The sequence below is a fragment of the Phaethon aethereus genome (genome assembly GCF_964289735.1).
Source record: "Phaethon aethereus genome assembly, chromosome: 2".
In the NCBI taxonomy this organism is placed as follows: Eukaryota; Metazoa; Chordata; class Aves; order Phaethontiformes; family Phaethontidae; genus Phaethon; species Phaethon aethereus.
Window position 1 is genome coordinate 42,833,029 of NC_138582.1, and position 20,980 is coordinate 42,854,008.

The window sequence follows — 20,980 nt, forward strand, 5'->3', positions numbered from 1 at the left end:
ATTACAATTTCTTAGCAAGAATAGAGCCCACTTACTGTCCTACAGTTTTGTTGACTCTACAGTGCTGGCAGGAGTAAAATTTAATAATGTAAGAAGATTAATTGGAGTTACGGGGAGTGAGTTTTTTACATATGACTATATCCAAAAAAATCTATCTTAACAAAACATGCTTCATATGGCAGATGCTGTTTACTCAACTTTGAGAATAAAAGCAGTCCATTTCAGATGCCATCAAGGTCAACCATAGTATTACCAAACTGTGCAAAAGCAGCTCAGAATTTTCAAAATAAATCTCAACATTCTCTGAAATTAAAAATGTAATTTAAAAAGTTTTAAATGCATTTTTCCTAAATATGATAGACGTATGGGTTAAAATTCTTTAAAAATAACTTTATAAATGCAGCAAAGTAATTAAATGCATGGCCTTGATTTTAAAGTTTCCATAATCAGGTGTAGTTTTCACAGAGAATGTCATAGAAGGCACTTTAGGTTCCTTCCTTTTCTCTAACACATGCATATTTTCTATGTACTTTGGTGCACTTCTCCTTAGAAACTGAGAATGTAAATGCAGTGCCAATGTATTTTTGTAGTTAATGATCAAGGTTAACAGAAGTATCTAGGTATGTTTTTTCTTTTTCACTGGAAAACACTTTTATTCTCTTGTTTTCTCAAAATGCAAAACAAACAAGGCACTATTTTTTTATTAGTATGGTTTTAAGTGTGGTAACAGAAGTATAATTTGTTGAAAATGCCTCTGTAAGTTGAATGCAGTATGTTTCCTTTATTCTTCAGAAAAAGAGGACACTTGTAAACTCATTCAGTGGCTTATCTGTAAACACTACCGGGGCCCTGTTTCAACTTTGTATTCATGAGGAACTCCTCTGCTTTTCTGAGATGAAGAGTTAGACACTTAAAATGACAATTTCACTTACTGTAAATTACACGATACATATGTAGCTTGTCTGTCTGAAAATCATTGTGCTTCTTGACTACCAGAAAGGGTATGTTGCATATTGAAAACAGGAGAACGAAGGATAATTGAAGGAACTCGACCTATCTAGTGCATTACTCACATTCTCCTCTTTCAAAATGTAATGTAAACAAAGGCTAATGCATAAGTTGAAGTTGACTTTGTTCAGTTTATTTTCTTTCCATATGCTTGTAATTTCCTTATTCCACTAGTTGCTCATACATCCTTCATCAGTCCTTCATTAGTTATTCAGTCAGATTTTATGTAAACTGAGTCCTGAGATCTATGTACTAAACCTGGGAAGGTAATTATGAAAATTGCCCATGCAAATTGGGTAAAGGCACACATAAATTACCAGTTAGAGGCTTAGCTAGTAGCTTTCTTGCATATTTTCCTGAATTGCATTCATAATTGCAGTAATTATATGAACAGTCATGGATGCACTTTTGCACACAAGCAACTACATTTTAAAATTTCTTCCTGAAATGAGTAAAGCCATTGCTTTGCTGAGAACAGTAAAAAAGGATAAGGTGCGTTTCTACAGTTAGAAAATTCAGGATTACTAGTAGAGGATGACCCTATTCTAGAGTATTAATGAAACTTAAGGACCTGTGGTAATGCAATGTAAAGGTACACACTGGTTGAATGGTACATTGGCATGAAGAGCTTACCTGAAGGCAGCCTGTGACATGTGAACAAGACAAAACAGTGTGGATAGGTCCTTTCCGTTATTTGGGATATTCCTCTGTCATGTCATTTTGAGATTAAGTGAATTCTAATCTTTTTAATGGTTAAATATTCTCTTCCGTAGCATCTGAGTGCTTCCCATGTCAGGGTAGCTTCCAGGGTTACCTTCTGGCTGCGTAAAAGCTTGGCACGTAGATCCCATCTTGGATTTGGGTGCATTTTATTCAATTACATTAATCTGGATTTGACCCATTAATACATTGAAAATTAGAACCAAGGCCTCTGTCTGTCAACAGAGCTGATGTATGGGCAGCGGCAGAGTTTGTGGATTTCAGAACAAGCTTGTTGTGCTCACAGCATCCTGAAACCTGGGAAATGTAAGCAGCTGTGCTTTCTACTATATGAATATTACTGCTTATCACATTCAGCTCCGGATAACAGTAGGTTAGATAGTCCCAAACAGAAGTTAGAAATACACTAATATGATGAGACTCTCATCCAAAAACAAAGGGAAAACTTCCTAGAACACTTTATATTTAATTTAAAATGATGCAACTATTCATCCATACTAAACCATTTGAACACTTTGATGAACTTCTGAGGCTATGCTGAGAAAACACCAGGACCATTTCTTTGAAAGGTCTTATCTCTAGACAACATCACTCTGAATCAACAGTGGTTAGAGCCTTCTCTAATTTGAAAAAATCTCTCTAAAGCCCAACTTTGTGGTTTCTCATTAATCTGTGTTACCTGTGTATCCTTCTCTTTTTTCACCGTGAAGACATCATTTCCACAGCTTGAAAGTTCTTGTATTTCAGGTTTACTTTTTTAATGTCCTGAGCTTGTGTTTTGTAAATGTCTTAATTCATCGGTTTTTTCCCTTGCAGATAGTAATTGGTTCCTCCCTAAATTTCACTTAAAACTTTTCTGTATTGTAGTGGATTCCATACAAAACAGGTGAAGTACCTTGAGTTTTGCTCCTATCTTTGTTATGAGTATTATATCACAATACATTCTTACCACAGACTCCAGTATGCTTTCCTGGCATGCATAGAGTGAAATCACTTCCCCAGAAAAAAAATCCCTTCCCCAGCTGTTGGTTGCTGCTTGGCAATGTTGAAAGTGCAAGTTTGTAAGATAAAGGAAAAAGGAAGTTTTCTCTGCCAAACCAAGGTTGCTGCTTTGTTCTAAAGATGAATGGGACAATAAGAGGTTTCAGGATAAAAAAGAAGAGACCGAATAATGAGTTTAAAAAGAAATGATAAGTTGTCATTGCCTAAGGTGTGTTCCTTTTCAGTAAGTTATGGCTTTCACTTTTTTCTCTTAAATTGTTTTGGTAAGTTGACCAGGCTTTATTAAGGAAAGTAGCCAGCATTTAGAAATATCAAACTAGGAAAATAAAGAGATATTCTTAAATTAACAAGAAGGTTCCCAGGAAGGTCTTCTGTCACATGCTAATGTAATAGACACTAAGCAAAATAGATTTACTAATTTTAATCTTTTGAGACTGCTGGATATCTGTTCATCTTCTACATAGCTGAAAATAAAATAATTGAGATTTTTCTTGTTTCAGAATTATAATATTGGACTTGGCAAGCTGCAGATGGATAATTACTCTGGAGATGTTAAATAGGTTTTAGAGACAAAATTGTAAATAATACAATACAGAAGAATGATGGACTTATTAGCATATCATTAAATTGCTTTTTCCCTGAGAGCCAAGCATATTTTTCATAACTTACAAAAAGTGTCTTGCGAAGCAGCAACACATGTGTGTAATGTTTACAAAACCCCCAATATTTGACTATGGCATTAGGTTTATATTGCAGGGGAAATTGTGACAATATACTTACAAATATCGGTAAGTTTATCACTTGATAGCAAGATTACATGTATGAAAAACAATCCCTTCTCACTTAAACGTTTTGCAGACCTTTTCTTTCAATTTCCATTAGTGCTATCACTCACACTGAGAATTTACAGGGCTGCAACGTAGCAACAGGAAGATTTGGTGAAAGATCCTTTCACTAATGTAATTTAGACTGTCCAACTCATTCTTATTAGTCTAAATTATGGGGTTTGTTATAAAAAGTAGAATCGTGTGGCTAATGGTTTTGGTTTTTTTTCAGGGCTACTGGTATCAGGCAGGAAAAGTATGATCTTCTTTGTCAAGGAAAATGAAGTTAGTCCAAAAATTCACAAAGTGCACGCCCAAAACCTTTAGTTCGACTTTAGTTTTAAGCCAACACACATCAATGGCAATCAATGGATAATGTGCAGTCATAATTCTATGCAGTTTAGTTTTGGGGTGGCAGGGAGTTACAGGAAGGTTCGTTTGGTTTAATAGAACTGTTGTGTATGGGAATGCAAGAGCTAGCACAGCACCGTTTCCATCAGAGACCGAAATGTCTAGCAAAACAGTTTGCTTAAACAAGGGTGGTATTTATCAATGAGCCTTCAGGACTCTTGAGACAGCTGAGTCTCCCTAATTTAGCCATTCCTTAACTTACTCATGTTCAGACTTTGCTTGTAATTAGTTCTGTAGGAGATTTTGTTGTAGTCACAATGCCATTTGTAAATCACAACCCCAGACAGGATACTATGGCTCCAGTAAATAATTTCAAGAACGTTTCACATCACAGTGCCCAAGAGGAATAATATAGACAATTGCAGACTAGATCTGCCTGTGTTACCCCAGTTTCAAAGATCCAACTTCATATCAAATTGGAATGGAAACAAGGTCCGTTAAATGTTTATGCAGAACAGCAGGAAAACTCATAAGCCTAATGATGAGGGTAAGAAGATGATTAGAACATGTAGCAGACTCAGGCTTTAGTCCTTTGTCTGCCTTCTGGATGACAGAGGTTTTCATTTGAGGTCCTTCTGCCCCTTATTTCTGTCCAGTGCCTAAACAGGTGGACAACACTGGAAAGACAGCCTCTCCTCCCTTGCAAAAGCCTTCTTCAGTCAAACAGCATACTTAGATTAAATGTTTTAATACAAATATTAAACAATATTTCAAATTTATATAAGACAATATTTCAAAAATCTCTTGTTCCGGTTGATGTGCTGCAGAGACCAGCTTTGTGGGGGAATTGGCATTTCTTTGGACTGAGATAAGATGCAGTTCAGATCCTACAGAGTATTCCTATAGAGTTAGGAGACATGAAACACCCCAATATTGCACCAACTTCTCAGGTGTCACAGCTGGTTTAGTGTGATTTCATAACCAGAAGGAATTTTGTCTCTTGCCACATGGACATCCCCTGCCCTTAGGCAGACCTCCTGTCATTGAAGCTAAGGAATGTGTTTTTTCAGGTAAAATATTAACCTCAATGAGCAGCAGAACCTTCCTTGGGACAGGCAAATGGAACAGTTATCGAGAGAAAGAGAAGCCCTAGAAGACACAGAAGGACACAAATTAGCCAGATTTGCATTTCAGATAAGTCTGTCTTTATAGAGAACATTGAGAATTTCATAGTATTTTTGCTCAAACTTGCTGATTAGAAAGTACTGACTATTCACTGTTTTTGAACTTTGCCTGGTGTACAGGAAAGGCAGAGAAAGGCGGAGCCCAATTCACCACCAAGCTCCAGAATTTGTTGCTGTGCATGGAAAAAATGCAGCAGTTACAATTCTAGGAATGAGCTTTTTCAAGAGTAGATGAGAACTGAGCAAGAGCATGAACTAACGTGATATACAGTGTGGAGTCACCGAGAATGATCTGCAGTTATTGTTACATTTTCTGTTTCACCTTTCAGTATTTTTCCGTTACATCTCTCATGAATGAGTGTACGTCTAGGAGCTTCTGCTTGGGCAGCCATCCCTTACTGAAACGAAGCTCATTAAAACAGTGTAAGAGCCTGAATGTACTAGAATTAAAATAATTACTTGGTCAGTCAAGTTCTCAACATCTTTCTCAAAGATTTTCACACCTATCAGGTTAGTAAATGACTGCATCTGTGTTGCCTTAAGCATACAAACATTGGCATACCCAAATCATTCGCATGGAGTCAGTCTTAACATAATAAATACTGTAGTCAAGTCACATGTTAATCTTTACTAAGTGTAAACATCCTTAAATATGTTTATTTAAACATCCCAGTCTAATTCTAATATTTCCAGTTTATTTCAGATTAAATACTTTCTAAACGCTATACAAGCTGCACTTTCTTTTGAAATATGTCATGTTATGAATGTGAAGTTCTCACTGGAAATTTATTTATTTAAATGCCAAATCCCCCAATCTTCTAAATATTAACACTACCATAGAAAATATTTAAAATATATATGATAACATGCAGTGGCAGATGCACTGACATCACTGAGAGATACACAACTGTGCACTAACTACTTCCCTGGCCCTGCACTGTGCTCAACACTCTCCACGTTCATGTGGCCAGCTCCTCTCATGGCAAATCTGTTGGAAAATATACAAGTCATCTACTCAAGGGTGACACTGATTCAAGAAAGACTCATCAGACTGTTTTATTAATATAAATGTATTTAATACAATTTCCTTTACTTTGTGGTAGGGAGAGGTGGATGATGTGGTCAGGGTAGCTTTGTCTGTTGCAGCAGATAGAGCGAACAACATGTGACAGATTCACTGCAGGAAGATAGTTTGATACCGTTGTGGTGAACGTCACTCAAAAAAAAACCCCAAAACAGAACAGAAGAGAGTAGAACAGAACAGCACAGAATGGAAGAGGATAGAGCAGAAGCCAGTGGAGGTTACAGCAGTCTCACGCTGGCTGCTGTGGTGGTGGTGGTCAGCCAGCAAAGCACGGCAAAGATGACAGTAGCTGTCTGCATCCCCTTTTCCCTCCTACCCTACAGCAAGCCTGGCTTCGCACGGTTCACAGTCTTTCCAAGGATCTAGTTTGTGTTCCTAGACTTAATCATTTCATGTCCCCTGGATGCTTCTATTTTTATTCTCTAAAAGAAGGGGAGACAATATTGTCTCTCTCAAGCGTCTTCCTGACTTCGTTTCTTTTGATGAAACGCTATCAATTCAGGTGTGTTTGAGTGAACCTGTGAATGTACTGCTGACTCAGGAGTTCTTTAGCATCACTAAAATAAATGTGAAATGCATGATTGTTTTCCTTATGTAAATAACTGGTGAAATAGAAAATGTTTCTGTTGTTATTTGCAAAAAAGCAGTGAAGAGATAATATTGTTATCGGGAGATGTGTGCTGGAGTATTTGAATCGTACCTCCTGGATTCCATTTGTCTGCTGTCAACCTATACTTGCTGTTAAGCATTAGAAATGTAAAAAAAGAGAAAAAGATAACACAAATTATTCACCATTAATTCTTTAAAATTAGTCACTATTAAAAGCTTAATTGTTTGCTGAGAGGTTCCAAATTAGTGGACTTTGAAGATCAAACAAAATTGAAGGTATTTGTCCAAATTAAAATGGAAACATGCATCCAGAATATACCAAATGGACATGTATGCTCCTGTAATAATAATTTTATTATCTTCAGCTTCCAGGCCAGACTTTTAATTATGACCCTTTATATCAGTGAAAACCATGTATTCGGGATTAAAAACCTATTTCTTTAACTATTCTAGTTAAAGACTGTGGTTTGATATATTCTATGCTACAACTTTTATAAAAACCAGAGAACACTTCTAATAACACTTTTCTAATTTCATGGTTCAGTGGACAGTCAGTAAAGATTTAAATAATTCAAAAAGAAAGCCTATTCTGTTTCTTTATTAGAAGTTTGAGTCAGGCAAATTCTTTGACATTTAATAGGTTTTTAACCCTTTTAATAACTTCTTATAATGAAATTTATTGGAGTTTGTTTTAAATAAAGGGTTATTATATCAGAGTGAATAGCAGTCAGTAGTTTTTTATGATTAGTTTTGAGACCTTGGCCCTGTGTGACTCAAAGGATATTAAAACATAAAGTAGAAAAGAATGTTAATAGTCACCAAATTAACTGTGTACCAAGAAATATAGAAACTGTATATTACTGCATTCTTGTCATTGTGTGATCGTGCTATAAAATTTTGCAGGCAATTTTGAGTATATAATTGTTTTAAAGGAGCTTAAGATCACTTACAGAACTAGTACTATATAAAACAACCTGAAGTGGTTTAATTTTTAACTGATTTTGAAAAGATTAGAGTAGTAAATTTAATAGTTTGGGTTTTTTTAGTTTAGGGTTCTTTTTACATGTGAGGTTTCTGCTCTTTAGTTTTAAAACTGTTTTCCTAATCAACAGAAATTGTGAATGATCCTTTCATTTTACCCTGAAAATGCACTGGGCATAGTATATAAAATATACTTGTGTACCACACTAAAATACTCCCCAAACACCTACTTACTTTAAAAGTTAGTCTTTCATTATGCAGTTAACGGATACAGAAGAGAATTATAAAAACGAGATGATGAAAACACACATCCCTTCTTCTGTTAGGTAGTGCTTTGAGTTATTCCTTTTAATGTGCTTCGAATGGTTCTCTATGGTCATTTTACAGTAACCTTAGCTCTCATAACAAATCTTTCTTTAGTACTCATTCTCTCATATATGTGCTGAAAGAAGACTTGGTTGCAGATATGATTTCTACTTTAACTGAATGGAAACAAAGATCTGATAGTATGTGGATCTTTGGGTTTGATCAGCCTTCATTCATGACAGGACCAGTTACCAGTTTTACCCATTCTCATCAGTGAATCTTAACTTCTTGTCAGATTTCAGACTTGTAAATATCGGGGTCACTTTTTGTTTTTCTCTGGTGTGCAAATACAGATATTCAAGTTACCTCAGGTTTTAAGTTACCCACTGAATAGCATCATCATGATGGAAAACAACCCATGAAACTGCATGTTTGCTTTTGATTCAGTTGCTGGAAATCTAGGATCCTAACTGCCAACATGCATTGAATAACCGTGAGGTACTGCTGCTTTGTTATCAGTATGAACTGAAAGTTGTCTAAAATGGACATTTCTGTATTTTTAGACACTCTTTTAAGTTTAAACTTAGCTCTGATTGTATGATGAATATTGCTTGCATTTTGGATCATTAAAATATTTATGAGTTTTTTGGTTTTGCAATTGTTTGGTTTTATCATAAATGGTAGGTATGGTCTCCCAAACATAATTCCTTCTCTGTATGCCAGGTCTCACAAACCTGTGTGACAACTTAATGTTATCTTTTCTTCTCTTTTGAAACCTTGACTTAGACAGTCAGGTGATTATGTAGGAATTCAATTTTTTTTCTCTCCTTTTTAATGAGCATTTCTGTGTCACTGGAAAACAACTTGCAGATGTGCATTGGCTTATGGTAGAAGACAATTAAAACACCTAAAATAAACCCAGTAAAATTTCTAAGCAAATCTCATGGCTTTTCAGGAGGTTGGCACGACTGGGGCTAGTGCTGCATTTTAATGCAGCATTATTTGGGAACAGACAAACATTCAGATTTAATATGGCACAGGTAGTGGCACAAGTTGTCCTGGGAATATCAATGAGAATATGACTAACAGAAACCCCTTCTGTTGTGATGTCTACATGGTGGTGACTCAGATGGGTGATGCCAGTGAAGGAAGCACACTGAGTATCTCCATAGATAACACTTAAGATCCCCTAGGTTTTTCTCCCAATTTTTTTTTTAATTAACTGATTGAAACATACGTTCTCATAGCATGAAAAATTGTTGCTCTCTGATTTACCTTGACCACTTAGACAAGAAGCAAAGAACTGTCAAGCATTTCCATGGTGTCTGTCAGAAAAGTTCGTAAGAGCTCTCAGCTAGTAGAAAACTAAGCCAAAATCATTGTAAGATCTGATGCTGGTAATAGAAATAATGCCTGCTGTGCCTTGATATGAATTTGTCCAGGGTAGTGAGGTATGTGATCTCCACTTGCTTCAGTGAGTGTATTTCTCATGTTTTAATGTTTTCATCTCCAGTGTATAATTCCTAGTGTTTCTTGCATATACTTAGACTTGTTGTATTTACTTCGATCTGTTAAGACAACCTGTCTTTCTTCTTTCATTTAATGGTAACATTTATTATAAATGCATGTAAATAGGGAGGTACAATTTGGACTTTTACATCTTTTCAGAGAACTCATTGGATCATAGAATATTTGTGTTGAAAGGGACCCTTTAAGGTCATCTAGTCCAAGCCCCTGCAATGAGCAGGGACAGCTTCAACTATATCAGGTTGCTCAGAGCCCCATGCAAAGTGACCTTGAATGTTTGCAGGGACAGGGCATCTACCACCTCTTGGGGCAACCTGTGCCAGTGTTTTACTACCCTCATTGTGAAAAATGTCTTCCTTATATCTAGTTGAAATCTACCCTCTTTTAGTTTAAAACCATTACCCCTTGTCCTATTGCTACAAGCCCTGTTGCATCACAGTTCTTAATTGTAACAAGAAATATAACGTGGGAATTATTTTACTAACAGCACATTCCTTTTGAAACCGCCTGCCTAATGCTTCTTAGAAAAAAATTATTTGCTCCTAAAGCCACCTTCTGGGACATTAGTTAAGAGTCCTGCAATTTGACTCTCTGCATTTTGCATCGGTTAACCAGTTAGTACCAAAAAGACAGATAATTATGGATTTTTTAATGCTATATGCTATATCCTGTGAGAGATGAAGAATTCTATCTGAATGCTGTGCCAGATAAGAATATCTGTGTTTTGTGGATTTTGGGGCACAATATTTCAAGAAAGATGAAGGTTATTGGACGTAGTCCAGAGGACAGCAGGAAGAATGATCAGAGGTGTAGAAAACACAGCATATGAAAAAAGTCTTTCAATCTTCAGGTTTAGTTGTTTAGTCTAAAGAAGAAAAAAATGAAAGGAAATTCATAATAGCCTTCTAGTGTGTACAACTTTTCTGTAAAGAAGGAGAAAAACATTCCTCATGTCCACTGGGAGCAGAGCAAAAAGTAGTAGGTTTAAATTACAACAAAGGAGATTTAGGTGAGACATTACAGAAGAAAGCCCTTTCCACTGTAAGGATAGTTAAGCACAAGAATTGCCTAGGGAGGTTATGAAGAGGTTAGACAAACATCTGTCAGAAATGATTTAGGTATAGCTAATCCTGCTGTGAGATAAAGTGTTGGACTAAATAACCTTCTGAGGTCCCTTCTAGCACTATTTTCTGTGATTCTGTGATTAGGATACTGTACTCACATTGTCCTGCAGTAAGATGTTTCTGTGCAGGGGTGATATCACTGTATTCTGCATTGCATGCTTTGCTTTGTTTTTGCTTTAATCTGATGGGGACAACCATGATCTGATGTTTAAAGCATGTTAGTTTTATTCTTAGTACCTCAGGAGCTTGTTTTCAGCCAAAGAGCCCTGTTCTGTTTTTGCACTAAACATGTGCCAATAAGGGTTATTGCTACACATCTCAGAATTAGCGGCTTTTACTATCTATGTCTTTTAACTCGCAGTCAAACACTTACATGGGTGGATGCTCAGTTTCTGCTTATAAGCAAAATGCAGCCATGAAAAGAAGTGTATCATAGCTTCCCCAGTAGTAAAACCAAACTAAAACCAGGCATGTTCTAAAGCTGAATATAACACAAGTTGTGAAACAGCCTGGAACTGACAGGTGGAAAATTATATTAAAGTGCCAGATATTATCGTTATTACCTCATAAGAGAGACCGTTGAAGGAGTCAGTTTAAGACTGTCCTTATCTTCTGTAACTCTGCATGTAATGTTAACGGAGAGTACGTCTGACTAGTGCCACTGTTCCTGCAGAGACGAGGTCATCATGGCATTTGCAACAAGGGCGTACTGTCACTCCACAGCAGTGACCCAAGTGTGTGGTGTGCATGGGTGGAAATGTTCTTTAACCCAGCAGGGAGGATGGGACAGTTCTTGGTTTGTTGATCCTTTAGGAACCTGAAGGCTCATCATCACATGTTTTCTGCAGTGTAATCTGTAGCTTTTCACCGTTATGTGGTTAGCTGCCTGTGCTTACTCAAGGAATGAGCAGTTTCTATTTTCTTAGACAATCCCACTTTTTCACTAGGAAGGGGCAGGATGGGGGAAGGCAGGCTCTGCCGTGCGTGGCAGAGAGGTGAGCCAGAAACCTCATCTGTAGCTGCGGATTCTTCTTGCTGAGGGCCACAGCTCTGTGTGATGGACTGACTTACACTGGCATGTTCTCTGCAGGCAGGTCCCGTAGGTGAAGGTTTTGGCTTAGCATCTCAAAGGGAACATGTTCTGTTAAACAAACTTACTTACTGCTTACACCTGGTTTTGTAAAGGTAGGCTGGTATTCATCTGATTTAAAAATTCGGAAGACAAGCTGAATTCAGGTGAAAAGAAAAACACTGGGTTTTTTCCTACTGCACCACCTCATTTGCAATCCTCAGAATTTCACTAGTGAAGGGTTCTTTTGCAAATATATATATATATATATGCACGTTTTGCATGGAGATACATCCAGTACCATCCAATTGGTATCATGTCATCTGCAAACACAGTGTTTGTTCAGCGGTGGAGCTAAAAGTGAGTCACAGACTGTTTAAAAATATATGTTGTTTAAAGGTGACAAACACAGAATTATCTGCAGTATCTATCTGGTAATATTTGAAGCTCATATGAAGAGTTTTTTAATAAAGGAGTGACCATTTGAATAATAGCAATTGTATTATATTTTACTTGGGGGAAAGTAATTAAAATTATAACCTTTGCCCTGCTTTGAGAGGTAGATACTTTGCAAGTTCATTCAAAATAGGAGTTGTTAAGAGATTCAAATAGCGCTTGTTTTCTTTCTAGAGTGCATAAAATCATCAGGATGCATATGCTTATTTAAAAGCTTTTCATGAGGGGATTTATTCCCAGCCCCGATCCGGCACCACAAGATGCTGCCCCACGAAAACTCAAGGCGTTTGCAAGTGGGGCAGCGTGGGCTCAGCCCCTGCAGGGTGGTGGGTGCCCCACAGAGGGCACACACCCACGCTAGGGCGTGAGCACCACGGATGGGGTGAAGGGAGAGCTTTTGGGAGGGTTTCGCCTCCCTCTCCCCAGCACACGGGGGACCGGTTGGGTGTCCATCCCCTGCCCGCTTGCTCTGCGCTGGCCGAGGGGGCCCGTGGCAGCCCACGCTCCCACTCCCCGTTCCCCAGCTGCTGTCCAGCCCAACAGCTGGAGCCGGAGCAAAACGGCCGAGCAGTAGTTACAGTGTCACAGGCACAACTGTTTTGATCGGGGTTTGCTTCTAGAGGCAGAGATAATGATAGCTTTCAAGGCTAATATGTTTGGCAAGGAGGGAAGGGAACAAGAAGTCAGTAGCAATCTTTAAAAACATAAATGTCTGCCAGGATTCAAATTTCAGTCTTCACTTGATCTCATACACTGCGCTGTCTCTGTTCCTCTCCTCCGGTGCTTTTGTAGTCATTAAATGAACTTGAACATGTTTGTATAGATAACCCTTTTTTACTAAAAGCTATTAATTTATAAAGCAATATAAATACAGGTATAATTGTGATGTCACGTTGTCAGAAGCCATTTCAAATACTTTTCAGTGACACGCATACATGTAAAGTGGTAAGTATGCCATAACTAATGGTATTATTAGTTTGATGTACTGCCAACCAGTCAGCTTTACAAAAATCAATCCCCAACCTCATAAAGTATCTCCCTAAAATTGATAAATTTTTACACTATCAATAATAAGAGAAAAGGTGAAGTTACAGGTTTATCTTTTCCTTTTCTGTGCATTACTGGCTGAAAGGTATCCTACAGATTGCTGTGATATATAGGAGTGTGTGTATGAGAGAGAGAGAGGTTATAGAAGTCATAAGGTATAAAAAGTTTAAAAAAAATCTTTAGACATTTGATCTTTAGACAATTCAGATGACATGTCTAACAAAGACTGTCAGTACAATAAATGTGATTATGTTAATATATTGAACCATTAACACATGTCCTTATCATAATGGAACTTACACAATGGTAGTTCCTGTCAGATTCCACTCGATACATAGAGCATGTTTGTCTAATGCGTGGAAAGACAACTATATCTATTTCATTTCAGCTCTGAATTGACACTTCAATTTTAAATCACCCACAGAACACCTTAGCTTAAATCTGAGCCTCTCCCTGATACTCTTTGCTATTTGTCATGTTTCTATACGAGTATACTGGAAAGATGTTACAGGCAATCTGCTGTGGTGTGTGTGTAGGGTGCATTTGACCTCTGGACAAGAAACGAGTTTCATCCTCCAGTGCTTTTAATTCTTATCCTTGCAGAGACTGAATTTGTTGCTTGCATTAAAATAGTATGTCTCGTTAATGCTAAGAAGCGGTGACCCACATAGCACAATGGATTCATTTGTCAATCCTGTGACTTCTGAGCTTTCCGTTCATATGTGTCTTAGCAGCAAATCAACTCAGAAATCATTTGATCAGTCTATCAATGCATCCTTCTTGTCAGTCGTTTGAATCCTGAAAATTCCAGCATCTCATTGAGCAGAACCAGGCAAAATAGATTTGGACCTAATACTAGATATTCAAACTCTGAATACTGCAGCTCCCAAATTCACAGCTCACACACACAAATATGCTAAGCAGAAAAGTAGGATCTGGAAATTTTCTTGAATTTTGAGGATATTCATGTTCGGATCTGGTTCTGAACTTCAGAGCGCAAACCTGTCCCTGTTTGTTAGTATTTCTGAAATACTCTACATGCAGTTACAGAAAGCAGGACCCTTTTGTTCCCCCCATAAAGAAACAAGCTTTCATTGCTTTTTGCTATTCCCATGGGCTGAGGCTAGAGCCTGAACAGTTTATAGCAGACAGTGTCATGCAAATGTCAATCATATTCTTACTCTGTTTATTTCCAGTATTTACATGTTTTTTTAAGTACTTGCTGTTTCTTTTAAGCCTTATATAGCCGATCAGGCCAACCGAGGTCTAAAGGAACAGAACACTTTATTAGTGATATGCTTAATACAGTTTTTTTCCTCTTGTAGATGCAAGATTTACGGAATACAGAAGGAGCCCAGTATAGTTCCCATCCTCAGATGGCAACCATGAGGCCAAGGGTTCAACCTACAGATATTAGGCAGCCAGGAATGATGCAGCATGGGCAGCTGACTACTATTAACCAGTCCCAGCTCAGTGCACAGCTTGGTTTGAATATGGGTGGAAACAGTGTTCCTCACAACTCGCCCTCTCCACCTGGAAGCAAATCTGCAACTCCTTCACCATCCAGTTCAGTCCATGAAGATGAAGGAGAAGATAGCTCTAAGGTAGGCTTAGATGCTAGGATTACTATGTAAATGGTGGATATTTTTAGGACCTGCTAAATAAATCATACAGCCACAGTTATTAAGGTGATACTTTATACATTGTTGGTGGTTGACTGAAGTGAATAAAGGGTTATGAATACAGAACTTACAGTTTCCACTCAATTCTTCAGGCAGCTTGAATAAATGACATCATTCCTCTTCGTGAGAGCAAACTGGAATCCTGTAAAACACTCAAAGGATAGCCATTCCTTTAGGACTTTAATATAAAGGGTGAGTTTTCTCACTTGCATAGAAGGGATGTTTGTTCCCAGTTAAAGATCAAGTTGCTGCTATAAAAAGTATGAACAGTCTGTACAATATGCTAGTCTTTGCTACTTGGTCACAGGATGAGTAAACAGAACATCATAGCAACCAGAACACAAAGATCCTCTAGAAACTTTAAAAATCTTACCTGGAAAATCTTGAAGACCCATTATGCATTTATACCTCGGGAGGTGCCAACACTCCATCATGACACATTTGAGTTTCATTTTAGTGTCAGTACAGACATTGAAGTAATAATAGTCATTTACACAATAAATTTCTTTGCAGGATAAATGTCAATTTATATAGCAGGTTTTGCAAGCAAAAACCTCCCAAATTTCTGAAAACATCCCAAAAAATACACAAGTATATTATCTTAATTATGCAGACACAAAAGCTGAGGCACAAAGAGATTGGGACTTAGCACAAAATCATCCCATAAACCAGGAATAGAGCATAATGAAAGTGAGAACCAATTTAGTTCTATTTTATGGTCACTACAAAATAGCAGTCCTGTTATAGAGCAGTCCTGTACTGTAGTGTGTACCATGTAGTGTACCCCTCATGTCTTGTGGGGAGAAGTTGTAGACTTGTGAGGAATGTGAAGAAAACATATTGTGAGTCACTGAGGAGGTATAATCCAGTAAAGAAATGTAAGTCTGATTTGTTTTCAAATTATATTGTTTTTCATGCCTCAAGCTATAAAATAATCATGTAATTGGAGACATATGTTTTACTACATTTTGAATAAATTCTCATTCAAAAGTTTTATTTCAGGACTTTTGCCTATAATTTCACTAACTTTCGGTTTTAAGAATTACTGAATAATTCATACATTTTTAAATGAGTACTTCCTTGCTGAGGGAGACTTTAGAATACAACTATGTAAAAATAATTCCAGACTGCCTTTACTTTTTCAGAATAATTTATTTACTACTCCTGTTGCTTTTGCTAATATTTTTACATATATTGGTGGGAGTGTGAAGGGTGCTCTAAACTTCTGGATAAAACATCCACTCAAATAACTAAGATATCCTTTCTGCTTCTATCAAATATTTCAGTTATTTAACCCATATTTTTCATGTACTTTTTCACTGCAACAGTTCACACTAGCAAAACTGTAGGGTTGTGGTTCCGTATAGTCAGTACTTATCTGAAGCCAGTGTTTTCAAGAAAGAAATGCTTTCTTGAAATACTGCAGACCAGGTAAAACCTGGTCCTTTTTTGGGGGGAAGCCAGCTTATATAGTGGTCAACTTTTTAACGAGCATGTTATTTTGGAAAACTCTCTTTAAAATTCTCTCATGCTCGGTCTAAGCAGAAGATGAGAATAGGCACAAAACAACACAAAATTAAATTCAGTATGCTGAAGTTGATATGTTGCCTTAAAAATCAATAATTATTATTTCTCTGCTAAAAGAAAAGTCTTAAAGGGTATTAAATTTGGTTAATAATGCCAGAGGGCTTAAATTAATCTCCAGCTATTAGGGTTTAAACTGCAAGCTCGATGGGGGACAGATTATGCCATACCTGTCTTCTGTGGGATTTCTTAGGTCTTCATGAAAATGCCTGAAGTTGGCCATCAGAGACGAGCAGTGGGCTGGCACGCCTGGTCCGATGCAATGGTTCTGCTATAGTTCCCTCTGTAAAAAACAAGAAGGTTTGAATAATCAGCGTAAGAAATAAGTGTACTGTTGTAGCTTACGATTTAAACCCTTCCGGTGTGTATCTTTCTGTCACATTGCTCTTCGTGGAAGCTGCCGGTGAATGGGTATGGATACTTAGAATAAACCAGCTTTCTGTGGAGATCCTTCTCCCTAGCCACAACAGTATTACATTTTCTCAGAGCTGCTTTGGAGGGCCCTGTGAGGTTCTTCTCACTCCAGAAATCCTCCTCCCAGTGAAAGAAGGCACTGGATGGGGACAGGAAGAGATAGCGCGTCCATTCTGCCTCTTGTGCGAACCGCTATCTTTTTCCTAGATATAACTTTGCTAAATTTAGACTTTTCTCTTTGTTTTAGAAACTGTCATGTAGATGTGTTGTACTACTTAATTGATCAGGGGCAGAGCTCATTAGTCAGTCCTTCAGCAGAAGTGCACGTGTTGCAGTCAGGTAGTAGCTGGTGGAGCTCATCACATTTGAGCAGCTTCATGAAGTCAGTAAGATGTTCCTGCCTGAGGACTGTATAAAAAACAACTCCCTCTGAATTCACCATATTATTAATAGCAGCAGTGATGTTCTCCCTATTTAACCAGCAGGAGAAGATGTTTGCCTATGTACCAACATTGATCAAAAACACGAGGTGCATTTTCAAATGGAAAATCACCTCAGTGTCAGATGACCTTAGTTTATACCAGCTGAATGCCCAGCCTTACATGTGAAAGAGAAGCCACTGGTCCTTTGATAGCAGATTTGGTAGAGAAATCCCTCACTATACCTATTTCTATCTAGAGAGAAAAATACAGAGATCTCAGTGTCCTGTTCATGTTTGCATGAATTTATAGAAAGAGGATGACAGAAGGTATGAACAAATATGTACGTTATATACATTTGGACTAGAAATATAATTGTATCCCTAGCAAACCAGTGTTTTCCATGCATGGAGGAAATGACCACTTCAGCTTAACATACATATTCCAAATGCCAGTAATAAGGAAACTGTAATTGCTCATGTACTGAGCTTCTTGGATGTTCATTCCATGGTAAATATTCACATCGTTGTAAGCCTTATCCAACATACACAGAACTAATGGCAGCAGCTGCTAAATATTTTTTGGCAGTCCTCATTCTGATAAAGGCTCTTTCATATAGGCCTTTTGGACTTTAAACATCATATATTCCCTTGACCATCAGATCAGTGACAACAGTAATGTAATTATAAGGCTATGTATACACATTCAGAAAGCTGCTAGGTCCATGGAAATATGAAATGTAGTCTCAGACCAAGAATATTGTTTCTGCAAGTGGTCTACATCCCTAAGTCTCCTTAATTCTTCTAAATGTAATATGTGGGACTACGGTTAGAAGAAGAATAAAGGGAGAACTTAAAAATCGATAGTTGTAAGTAACTATAAAAACATTCTAAACAAAGTGGCCACTTACCACGTGTTTTATTCTGACCACCTCCACATTGGAATATCACATCTATGTAATTCTTGCCATAATTCATACTATTGGATCGTTAAACATGTATTCGCTTGCTGCCAAGCATAATTGTGAGCTGCTGAAATTTGCAAATATGTATTTCTTCATAGATGGATAACAGGGTTTTCTTCCATGCTCATTTGAATATCACTTATGAGAGAATTTCAAATAATGTATTTTAGAGGGAAGATAGTGAGAGGACTGCAAGTGGCAAGAATTAACTAACAGAAACACAATTACTAAAGAGATGCTGCAGCATATTCTCTTTATGTGGTAGAGGTTTTACAATATTTACTGTATATGATAAGAGTTAGAAGTAGAATTCTATGTTGTCTGTTCAGCCTATTATGCAGATGGTGCTTGATTAAAATCTATTTTAAACTACAGCGATTACTGCAAGATAGTGTGCATAAAACAGCTCTCCTAGCTCCATTAAAGGCTTTGGTACTATTGCAGTTTATTTTAAATATGCTTATAGACATTTTCCAGCTTCTCAAGGGACATTTAGATATCAATGGTGTGCCTTACTTGATAGTTTTAAATCCTACACCAGATATTCTTGTGATCTATTATGTGTGCAACATGGTTAATGTACATTTTTTTAAAGTGAAAGATTATTGCTTTCTTGTGATAAATAAGTTAAATACATCACCATAATTAAGCAATAAGCCATGACAGGAGGTGGATTACCATGAGCTAACTACACCTCCAGGGATTTTGAGGCACAAGTCTATGTCTAGCAGAATATATATGGTTTTTATTTTATTTCCCATCTGTCTCTGCTTTGGTGGTTAGAAGTGGAGTCTATGAAGCTGATAGACTGATGGGAGCATAAGGTAGGCCATCATCTCAGCCATTTGCAAGGTTATTACTACAGGAATTCTGGTATTCTTTTTATTTTGTTATTTTCATATAAGACAAACAGAATTTCCCCTGTGAGTACTCTCTTTTTAACAGTGGATTTTTGAAGTCTCTTGTTCTTGAAGGTTGGAGAATAAGATTTTAGAGTTGTTCTCAGAACAGCTTACCAGAAGATTTCTTACACAAGTTTCTGCAGCGTATCACCTAGTTTAAGAGTAGCTTAAGTAATGTGGTATTTTAATATACAGAGAAATTTTAAATCTCATTGGTCCAAAAATACTCTGAAAAGAGTAAAACTTTAGCAAATAATAGAGGTAAAATTTTAACTATAGCCCAAATTATTGTCAAACCTCCTTGCTCATGGAGTTTGCACAGAATTGTCTGAAGAGTTTAGACTGATGTTGCTAAATTAACTAGGGAGCCATAGTTAATTACCATTTTGCTGGTAGTTTTGTGTGCCCTATAGGATGAAATAATAGCAAGAGACTGGAAGTTGGATAACTTAATAATGAGTAGCACACTACTTCTGTTTTTCCATATTTTTCAAATGCTGCCAATAGTCTACATGTCCATTAACCTTGTTTTAAAGACGCATCTATTGTAACATAATTGTGATCATCACTTTGTTGCTGTGTTTAGTAAGCCGCAGAGATCCTGGTTGTTCACTGTAGTCATCTGTGCCCTGTTGGACACCACAGAGTGATGTATATAGAAAAATAAAAAAAAAAAAATTTTGCTCAAAATGAGAATTTCCAGCCATTTTTCCTCATGCAGTTCCACTGATTTGAACACCTGTGTTCTCCTGTGTCACTTGATATGCATGATTAAAAAATAATAATACAAGGATGTGATAAAAGCCATGCCTAGTAGAACCTTAACCTAGAGCACACCTTTCATCCTCTTGATCTTCTCATACTTCAAAACGCTTATGATGCGCAGTACTTTGGCCATGCCAACAAGAGAAAAAAGCCTTTGAACCCTCTGGTAAGATCGCATATCACTGCTACAGGCATGGTGAATTAAGTGATCATATCAAGAGCAGCTGCTTTGCCATGAAGCTCTAATTTGTTGAAGAATCAGGACAGTGTCCCTCTACATGCTTGTAAGTCACCTAGGAAAGTAGGGTGCTTTGGTGGTCAGGGTCTCTGAGCTATTCAGTGGCGAAGTGTAGTTGCATTTAACAAATTTACAGAAATGCTGATGTGCAGTTTTTTTCAGGTGGTACATGAATAATGCACATGCACTTTTCTTCATAGACTATTCCTCTTTCAGTCCTTTCCTCAAACCATTTGCTTTTACATGAGCAGAGTTAAAAAACATGCAGCTTAATCCAGATGGATCAGAACTGATCCTCCAAAGGGGTCTAAACTGTTTGTACTGATAAAGTTTTGTTTCTTCAGATTTTAATTAGAAAGTGTGTAGGTGAATGTCTATTACTTTAACTGTTTTATTTGCAATCAGATTCTCTTCAAATTCCCTGGAAGGTGTACCACCAGTTGCAGTAGAAATTGAATTGAACAATAGTCTGGGGTAGTTCTGGGAAAGGGTGAGGATAAGGAAAAGGTAGAAATGACAGTGTCCCTGCCGGCTGCAGGTGGTTCATGTGGTTGAACTGGTGGTCAGGCTGTAATGAAACTAATTTCATTTGAATTTAGTCATTATATGCATGTTATAGCCATTAGCAATAAAACTTAGAAAAGGTGAAAAGATGACCAGATAAATGAGATTACAGCAATTATATGAAAGCAAAATGTAAAGCACTTTGAAGGAAAAAAT

General features: G+C 37.3%; 1 protein-coding gene across 1 annotated transcript in view; it reads left to right on the plus strand.

The window, feature by feature from the left end:
- The window catches only part of TOX (thymocyte selection associated high mobility group box), a gene marked incomplete at its 5' end in the record, with an annotated part of 221,129 nt that overhangs the window by 161,310 nt on the left and 38,839 nt on the right, over positions 1–20,980 (plus strand). Inside the window, one exon of the mRNA XM_082014844.1 lies at positions 14,618–14,896. Coding sequence (XP_081870970.1) covers positions 14,618–14,896 — 279 coding nt within the window. The remainder of the gene's footprint in view (positions 1–14,617; positions 14,897–20,980) is intronic.